Source organism: Glycine max, chromosome 17 (assembly GCF_000004515.6).
Source record: "Glycine max cultivar Williams 82 chromosome 17, Glycine_max_v4.0, whole genome shotgun sequence".
Classification (NCBI taxonomy): Eukaryota; Viridiplantae; Streptophyta; class Magnoliopsida; order Fabales; family Fabaceae; genus Glycine; species Glycine max.
In genome coordinates, this window is record NC_038253.2 from 37,718,431 (window position 1) to 37,727,872 (window position 9,442).

Genomic DNA, 9,442 nt, shown 5'->3' on the forward strand with positions numbered 1-9,442 from the left:
AGATAAAATTGGTTCATTCATAAGTTAATCTATAAATGTTTTCTCATTTAGTTTCTTCAAAAACTGATTTTTATTTTTGTTTAAGTTAATTTTAACTTATAGGAGAAACTTTTATAGGTGCATATTAAGAAACTTTTTCAAGCTTAATTCATTTTAATATTTGTTCATGCTGCTAAGCAGTCTTCTCTGAACTCTGAATTGAAAAATCTACTTTTTTGACCCTTCGTGAGTGCAAACATGTTTGACTCTCCAACCTGACTATATGGTTTCACATCCCGTAACATTTACCTGATTGGATACTAATCCTTTTATTCAGTTATATTTTTTCTATATATACTTTCTAGACAGCTTTTTTATAATTCAATTTTTCTCTCTATCTCTATCATACTATTTAATTTATCATACTATTTAATTTATCTCACATTTTTCTTTAAAAACTTCGTACCCCATTACCCAGAGGTTCTTCGCTATGCGAAGGTATGGGGGAGGGATATTGTACGCAGCCTTACCCTTGCATATGCAAAGAGGCTGTTTTCGGATTCGAACCCATGACCAACAAGTCACCAAGGCACAACTTTACCGCTGCACCAGGGTTCGCCCTATCTCACATTTTTCTTTCCTCATGTTTTTTTTAGTTGTAAAAAAAGTTGTACAAATATAATTTTCCCCCTATTATATGAGCTGACCAAGAAGGCAAGAATTCAAGAAAGCATTAATTTTGTCTGTTCAGTTGTTTAAAACAAACAGAGTTTCTTAACCTGGGCCTACTCAGGATTTTTAGCACAATCTCTTCTAAACTGTATGTAGGGGGAGGGATAATTCTTAAAATTCGTACATAATTAGTAAAATAATTGGTTTTCGCCTTAAAAATGGTCGTATTAGGATATTATAAGGGGGGAAAAAGTGATATATATCTTTACTTGTGATGCTATATACTAAGTGGGAGGATAAACATAAGCCTCTAATTTCTTTAATGGCTCGATAGTTTCTTAAATTCTGATGCGTCTTTCAGTCTCCAGACTCCAGTTTTAACATGAAGACTATGTTTGGACGAAGGGTGATGAGAAGATGGAAGAGAAAACTATTAAATGTGATAAGTGGTTTCTCTTATTAGGGAGTTCAATAATTATGAAGCAATGAAATGTTGGAGAACATATTCCGCTTTCCAATGTCCAAATGTTGTGCCTCTGATCTAATTGGGGGTAATTAGAGAACTAGCTTTTCATTTCATCTTTTTTTTTTATAAAACTTCCAATCATTGTCTAAGAATCCAATAATAGATCTAAGTCTCTTGACTGGATAAAATTTTTCAAAAAATACTTATAAGAGAAAAAAAAAAGTAAGAAAAAACAAACTAAACTCTATAAATTAAAATCAACTTATGCTTCTTAATAATTGGAGAAGTTAAATGAAATGATCAAGCTTCTATAAAAAGTCAAGTATATAAGTTAATTTTAGCTCATATAAGTAGCCCAATTTATTTTATTTTCTTTTTCTATAAATTTTTGTAGAGAAATTAATTTATCCAAACAAAATCTTAGTAGTAGGCTTCAAACTTCTATAAGGCAATTGATGAAGGGAATGAATATTACAGACAGAAAATTTCCAGACCTTTTTCTTTATTTCCATTAGAAGGACAGTATCATTCTTTGGATGAAGCGTGCGTTTGATTTATTTGCTTATTTACTTGTGATGAGTAGAAAAAACTCAATTTTTGGTTTTGTCGGAAGTGTGCCGTGAATTTCTGCTGATAGAATCAAAACATTTTTGGACGGACTTGGATATATGACAAGTCTTTCTACCGCTACAAACTCGTTACACTCGTAGTGTTGGTCCTTTAACGCTCATTGTTACTGTTTAAGTTCATAACATGTCGGTTTTTTTTTCCCACTTCCTTGTTATCTAGTCGTCACAGGAACTTGTTCATTGGAGATCATGTTGTCTGTTTCTTCCATGACTTACCATCATGTATCATATGTTTGATATAGTAGCATGAAGCAAAGCAGGTATATATATATATATATCTTTATTCCTTCAGATATGAAGTTTCATGCTTATTAAAAGAGATTGATATATCTTATTCATTTTCCATTTTTTATTAGATCCTCCTTATAGTCGTATCGACCTGAATTAATCTTGATGAGATAGCATGGTAACTGTCAGAAACTTTTGTCGTAAAGATAACAAAAGCATACTTTAATTTCCTATATTTCCTTAAAGATCTATTCTACAAGAGCAGTTATTATTAGTTATTATCATTGATGATGGCTTAAAAAAAACATGGCAAAAGCACTTGCAGTATTTAATAAGAAAGTACTAATAGATGTGGCCAACAAAACATAATATATACACTGCCAAAACTTCTCTTCATATTCGACCTAGGAAGAACTTGGATGAGTGTGGTTGCCTTCGTAGGTTGTTATTACATACCTTGGGTCATCCTTGTCTCTCTCCACTCTCTTTTTCACGTTGCATCCATCCACTGAACACCTATAGTAATTCCTGTTCATAAAAAGAAAAATAAAATAGAAAACTCCTGTATATATAGCATGCATCTTTCTTAAGTATCGTGGTTTTAATTTAAGTAGTAATATATTGCATTATATATGTTCATTGATTAAGTAGTTCTAATTAAGTATGCAATTAATTATTTGTTTTGTGTTTCTTTACTCTCTTTTCTAATTAATCGTTTATTTGAACTCTTGTCGAAAAATGTTTAATTAAGGCCACCATATTTTATTATATAAATATGTATTAGGCACACATACCTTGGATTGGGACTGTTTTTCACCATTTTCTTTCCGTACTTCCTCCATCTGTAGCCATCATCAAGAACTTCAATCTCTGACATTATTTTGAATGCAACTCTCTCTCTAACTTCCCTATTCTCACGTCCACTGCTAGTATCTTCTAATATTACACACAACCAATAACTATAAGCAAAAGAGAATATACAAATAGTTGAAAATATTCATATCAGTTATTTTAGTAATCAATTGTATTATAGCATGTTTGGATTCTTGTTTGGAGTGTTCCAAATTCAGTTTTGAAAGTAAACTCAATTTTATCAAATGTTTGATCATTTTTAAAAGTATATTTGCACACTTATATTTTACTTGAAACCAAGTTTGTATAAAAGCAAGATCAAGATTTCTTTTGCAAACTTAGTTTACAGACTAAAAATTATCTCAAAATTAAGTTTGTTAACTTTAACCCAAACATGCACTTTGTCATTTGAAAATGACCATATAAACATCTCAAAAGCTACAAAATAAAACACACTTTCATCATCTCATGAGGAACAATTAATTTGATATAATTGGATGACCGTATAAAAAAAATTTACATTGTGTGTCAGTATATATGATTATTAAACTCATTCATTCATAGTTGAAAACGTTCATATCAATTACTATAGTACTCAATTGAACTAGTAATTGAAAATGGATATATAAACATCTCAAGCTACAAAACAAAACACACTTTCATCTCATGAGGAACTACTAATGTATATGCTTACTGCTAGAAGACCCTTCAAAGTGGCTGCTTCCTCCTCCAAACTCACCTGCATTACTGACTTGATGAACCTGGTTTGAGACATTCTCAGAAGCAAATGACTCAAGACCATCATGCATCCACTGATTATCATCGAATTTCAAGTACTCAGAGAGCTCAAAAGGCCACTGGTTGGTGAAATCATCACTGTCAGGTGTATCTGGTGGTGGTGGTTTTGGTATTTTGTCTGTCATTTTGGTACAAACTGAATTATTAGAAAAGAAATTATCACGGCGCAAACAATATATAAACGCACACCACAGTCATAGTTTTTGGTAAGGCGGCTTCATGGTACCTTCCTTTAATTATAGGAAGTTTCGAAGGTAATGAGCAAAGCAGCAGAAATTTAATGCCACGTACCAATGTTTGTGAGTCAAAAAGAATATTTAAAACCAACAAAGGTTGGTTCAGTCCATACAAAAAAAACATATTTATATCCCATAAAAATTTAGGTTCGATTAAAAACTCTTATTAGTTAGTAATTTATAAGTACATATGTAAATATTCATTGAGTCTTAATATCTTTTTGACTTTGGTTATCTCCCTAGATTTAATTCACCTAAGCATTTTTAAAAATAATAATAAAAAAGAATATTCAAGAATAGTGAATAGAGGACAAAGTATGAGTGGGGCACACCATCAGGGAAGACTTGGGGAAGACTTTCAAGAGATGCTATATAATGTTGATTATTGAGATTCAAAAGACTTGTTAGAGTTAGACCAATTAGCCCCTTCACAACGGAAGTGCAAGTCAAAAGTGATGGTGTTTTTTTGTGGTCTAAGATTGCAAGTTTCTTCGAAACATAAGTAAGTCACTGCTTTCATCTGAGCTACTAGAAATAAATTGACTTCATCTATCTTACGTACGTTCTTTAATTAATTTACCCTCCCGCAAGTGGAGGGTGCTCTAGCTTCTAGACTATGATCTTAGTGTGCCATTCAAACGTTAATGGATTAAGGATTAATTAAGTGCTTGCTCCGAAAAGGTGAAAAATAAAGAAAATGAATAGTGAAAATAAAAGTCTGATTTATTTCTCTCTCCGTAATTATGCATGATTAATGCAAAAATTCATAGCTAAGTTTATTTCAATGAACTTATAGAATAAAGGGTTCTTACATTCGCAACTAATTAAAAATCGGATTAAGAAATAATTCTTAAACTAGTTATTGTAAAAGTAAACAAAAATTTCTAATTTGTTTATATCGTTAATATATATGCATTTCTAATTCCATGTCAATTTTTTTCACTGTCTCTCATTCTATGCCTTGAAGTATTATAACATGGTCTCATTAATATTGATTTGGATGCCCATTTAACTACTACATTTTGTTATGGTTTCATTTTAACTATTCCAAGTATTTGCTCAACGCTATGTCTGAATATAATAATGTGTAAAATGCATTGAAATGAGACAAAATGAAACGAAGTGTAATGGAAGTAACTGATAAAGCAAAAGAGAAAGAAAAAAAATATATATTTTTCATTATATTGTTATGATGGAACTAAAAGGTATATAAAAAAAAAAGTACTTCTATCACATACCTAAAATTTGAGCTGAAGGAACAAAAAGTATTGAAAGAAATAGAATGAAATGCATTTCATCATATTCTACTCATCTTAATTGGCACAATAACAATATAATTTCACTTTATCACTTTTCATTAGTCCAAAAATGGCCTAGGTTAAGATATCAAGAGTGTAAGTATGATTTTCTTTATTACAATATTCAATAAAAGCAACTCTTAATTCAGCACATATGATATAGATTACTAACAATAGTATAATTTGATACATTATATTTCATTTAGCTTCAATGAAATTTAGAAGGAATTTATTTTACTTCTAAAAAGATATCATTTGTTGTCAAAGCATATGCTACAGGAACTTCATCTTTTAGTAAGTGCTGTCACATTCGTGTGTCCCAAGTTCGTACAATCAGTTTTCGTTGACTCCAATTGGCTTTGGTGCGACCAGAGATTTGCATTATTTGCGATCAGGAGAGAAGGTGAACTTATACCAAACTCTGGTCTGGTAATAGGAATCTTAAAATAACACACTTGCTGGGAAATTAGTAGGTATCTTCCACGGTCTTTCATTTTTGGGGAAACTAGTGATTCAAATTAATAAATACAGCTGTACATGTGTAGTTGACGTCATATTATCATTAAATTATGCATCATCAATTGCCTCAACATGCAACATGTCAATTCTCTGGATTACATTAGAGATCAAAAAAACTTCAAGGTTTATTTAAATGAGGGGAAAAAATAATATATATATATATATATATATATACATATATTTAATTAAAGAAAATATAACAGAGAATTATTTAACTTATAAAAAAATTTAATTTTGTTCTTCAATTTAAATATAATTTTTTCTTTCACTTTTCTCTGGACGATCAGAACCCAATTAAAGAGTAAAGAAAGTAACTGCAGGGATCAGCTTCAACCTTCAAGTACTTCTCAGTAGGCATATGTCTTAAATCAAAACCTTAACTCTCTCTCTACCCTTATTTCTGGAAGCGTCGCATTACTGTCACACTAATGTGTTAATGTTATTTTAGATTAAATTCCTCATTTATTTTTTTTTATGATTCTTATCTTTTTAATTTTTATAATTTAAAAATAAATTTTTTAGTTCCTATAATTTATATTTTAATTTTTATAATTTATATTTTAATTCTCTTTTAGTTTTTAATTTAAAAATATTTATTTAGTCCTTATAATTTATATTTTAATTCTCTTTAATCTTTCTCAAAAATTATAAAAACTAAAATAATAAAAATCATAAAATTATAAGAATCAAAGGAGTAATTTAATTATTTTTCTATATAAAAACTAATGTCTCGTTATAACATTGGATTCCTTAATTCATTATAATAAAAATAATTATTATTTAATTGATAATAATAAATTTATTTTAAATTTACATATATTTTTTAAATTATTCTTATTATTAATACTTATTTTTTAATAATTTAATAATATATTTTTTCTTCTTTTAATGAGAGAAATTTTATAATCTAAAAATAATTAATATAAGAAAAATTATAAATTAAATTTTATAAAAAAAAAATATATTATTTTAAATTTAAGTCTTATTTGAGAAAATAATATGTAATTATTGAGCATTATTTTCAAATAATTAAGTTTATACAGTTACATATGAAATGAGTAATTTAGTTTATTCAGTTATAATAAAAATTATCGTTGTAGTAAAATTAATTTTCATCATTCGTTGTTAGAATTTTTTTACGCCTCCCTTTTATCATTTGGTAACTTTAAAACTTAAATTAAATGTATTGTCGATCTTTATTTCCTTTTATTTAAGAACCTTTGTGTAAGAAATATTGATGAAACTTTTCTGTTAAGAATTTAAAAATAAAAAAATATATATTAATTTAGCATCTCAATCTTTAAATTCATTAAATTCTATTTTTGAATTATTATAATCAAACCATTTCATTAGTTTTCTTTTATTTAAATCTCTTCAATACTTTATTCTTTTCTTCTCAAAATTTATATAATTGAATTCATTAATTAAATCCTGTTCTCAAAACAAACCAATCGAAATACTATATTTGACATCAAATTAAAAACTTCCAAATATTCCCTTTTTAAAATTTTAAGTTCATCCGGTAATTTTTTTTTTCAAATTTCATTAGAATTATTATTTCTCTAACCCTTTTAAATTATTTTCTTATAAAAATCTATTAATTTTTAGTTTTTAAAATATTAATGGAAGAGTTTCAAACCCATGACATCTCCTTCTCTCATTCTCCCTTTATAAATACTAAATTTTATATCGTCCCCTCGTCCAAACCTCCTTACCTTATCTCATAGTCAGCTTAATTTGACACTTTTATTTTTTAATTACCTTTCAGATTTTACATTAGAGATAAAAATAGATAAAATTTAAATAAAATATTATAATACTTATTTTTATACTTATGTTTTTATATTTTTTTATGTTTTTTATGCATATAGGTGCTTAAATACTTATACTTAATTAGATTTATTATTTGCATTTTAATTCGAAAAAATATATATTTTATGTCTCTATTACAAAACATAACAAATAAAATATTTAACTAAACTTAAATCTATCAAAACAAATTAATTACAAAATAGTATGTCCAAAACTTTTATCAAGTTAATGGACTTAAAAAAACAATTCAAATTTAAAATTAAAAAAAAAAACTTGCGAAATAATTAGTTTATAAATTCGTAAATCAAGTACTTGTATTTCAAATATATATCTTATACAAAAATAATCATTTTAAGTAAGAATAAAAATAATTAATCTGGTCTATTAAACTAAATTAACCGGTTAGGATTAAAACACACTTAAAATCTCACTAATGTCTCACGTGACCTTTTTCTCAAAAAATCACAATTCACAGTCCCATCACTTTACTGCACCAAAAATAAAAGAAACCCATGTAGGGTTTTTTTTCTATGGAAGAGAGCAAATCAGATTCGCATATGATGTGTCTGAAATCAAACTCCCAAGATTGCTTCAAACCTTAATAGATGGCGAACAATTCAGCATACAAGTTACTTGTACAACCACATATGCCAGAAAAAACTTTAATCTATTGGGAGCAATGATCTCAAAGAATGCCTCCATGATACTAGAAGGGGCTTGAATTCAAGTCATGCATCACTCAATTAATACCCAAATTATTGTATATCCAATTCTTTTTTTTTTCTTTTTGTAAAATTGGTGCTAAAGCTAATCCGCAAGAAAGCAAGGCAGCAAACAAACACCTAATACCATTAAAAGGGATAAAACAAAGACTGCATAAATTGGAGAGACCAAGTCAAAATCCCAAGAACAAAATGATCAACTGGGGGAAGAGTAATCACCATTAGCATTTCAACGCTGCCTACATAAACACTAAAGAGACTACATGCATTTGTACTTTTACAATTATTTTGCAAACGTGAATACTGAATTTTAATTAGTTATTTTATTAATTTAGTAGTTTAAGCAAAGTAATCAATCAATAAAATTGATATTCTCAATTCCATCTAAACGCATTGGGTTAAATTCTGTTATTAGAGACTGGGATAGAAATTGGAAAGCAGAGAACGTAACAGAGAATTAACTAAGATCAAGAAATGCTGAACAACTGATATAGCAATAGCATCATCTGATTACAACATCACAAACTGAAAACACCATAGAACCATTGCAATAAGAACAGAAAAACCTTGAAACAACTAAAAGATAAGATCCATCTTATCCTTCAAACAACATTACTTCTTGCCCTGCTTCTGCCAGAAAGGGAAAACAATCATTTATTAAACTTCGTTCCACAAGTTGTTCAAGCAACCTTAACCTGAATAGTCCTAGGTTTCTTAGGCTCAGGTGGAGGCAATTTCTGCACGGTTACACTAAGCACACCATCTTGGCACACAGCAGAGATTGCATCAGTGTTGGCATTCTCAGGCAGCACAAACTTGCGCATTAACTTCCCAACCCTTCTCTCCATTCTCAAATACTTCGCCCCTTCTTTCTCTTCGTCCCTCTTTCGTTCCCCACATATCAGAAGCAGGTTGTCGTCTTCAACTTGAACCTTTATGTCCCCAGATTTCAAACCCGGCATGTCGATCTCGAACACGTAAGAATTCGGATACTCCTTCACATCCGCAGGTGTTGCAGCCATTGCTTTCGCGTCTCGAACGTATGACCATGTTGGAGCATTGTGTGTCTTGTTGTCTCCTGCACCGTCCTCTGACATGTCCATCATGTGTTGCAGCGTGTGGAACAGTGGAGACTCCAAACCCATCACTCTGAAATCCATGTCTTTGCGAAATATGAAAAAAAGAGAAGAATTTTGATACTGGGATTTTGTTTTTGCGAATGTTTCTGTGT

General features: G+C 29.3%; 2 protein-coding genes across 3 annotated transcripts; both read right to left on the reverse strand.

The window, feature by feature from the left end:
- Positions 1-2,179: 2,179 nt before the first annotated feature.
- Positions 2,180-3,802, reverse strand: LOC100796836 (probable WRKY transcription factor 50). 2 transcript variants are annotated; one of them, XM_014769646.3, is made up of 3 exons: positions 3,521-3,802; positions 2,769-2,907; positions 2,180-2,502 (listed from the first exon to the last, which is right to left on the reverse strand). In XM_014769646.3, exons 1-3 carry the CDS (start codon positions 3,747-3,749, stop codon positions 2,379-2,381), a joined length of 492 nt encoding a protein of 163 aa, XP_014625132.1. In that variant the 5' UTR covers positions 3,750-3,802; the 3' UTR covers positions 2,180-2,378. The 2 variants fall into 2 exon arrangements, with proteins under 2 accessions (XP_014625132.1, XP_006601221.1); XM_006601158.4 differs by having other exon boundaries at positions 2,186-2,502; positions 2,769-2,910.
- Positions 3,803-8,658: 4,856 nt separating this feature from the next.
- On the reverse strand, positions 8,659-9,442 carry HSP17.9-D (17.9 kDa class II heat shock protein). The gene has a single exon (NM_001354822.1). The coding sequence runs from the start codon at positions 9,369-9,371 to the stop codon at positions 8,892-8,894; it is 480 nt and encodes a 159-aa protein (NP_001341751.1). The 5' UTR covers positions 9,372-9,442; the 3' UTR covers positions 8,659-8,891.

Excerpts from the sequence above, each read along its gene's own strand:
- LOC100796836 (XM_006601158.4), bottom strand. The coding sequence starts at position 3,749 with ATGACAGACAAAATACCAAAACCACCACCACCAGATACACCTGACAGT. Across the intron at positions 2,911-3,520 it reads CTTTGAAGGGTCTTCTAGCA|AAGATACTAGCAGTGGACGT; the intron begins GTAAGCATATAC and ends GTGTAATATTAG. Across the intron at positions 2,503-2,768 it reads AAAAACAGTCCCAATCCAAG|GAATTACTATAGGTGTTCAG; the intron begins GTATGTGTGCCT and ends TTTTATGAACAG.
- HSP17.9-D (NM_001354822.1), bottom strand. The coding sequence starts at position 9,371 with ATGGATTTCAGAGTGATGGGTTTGGAGTCTCCACTGTTCCACACGCTG.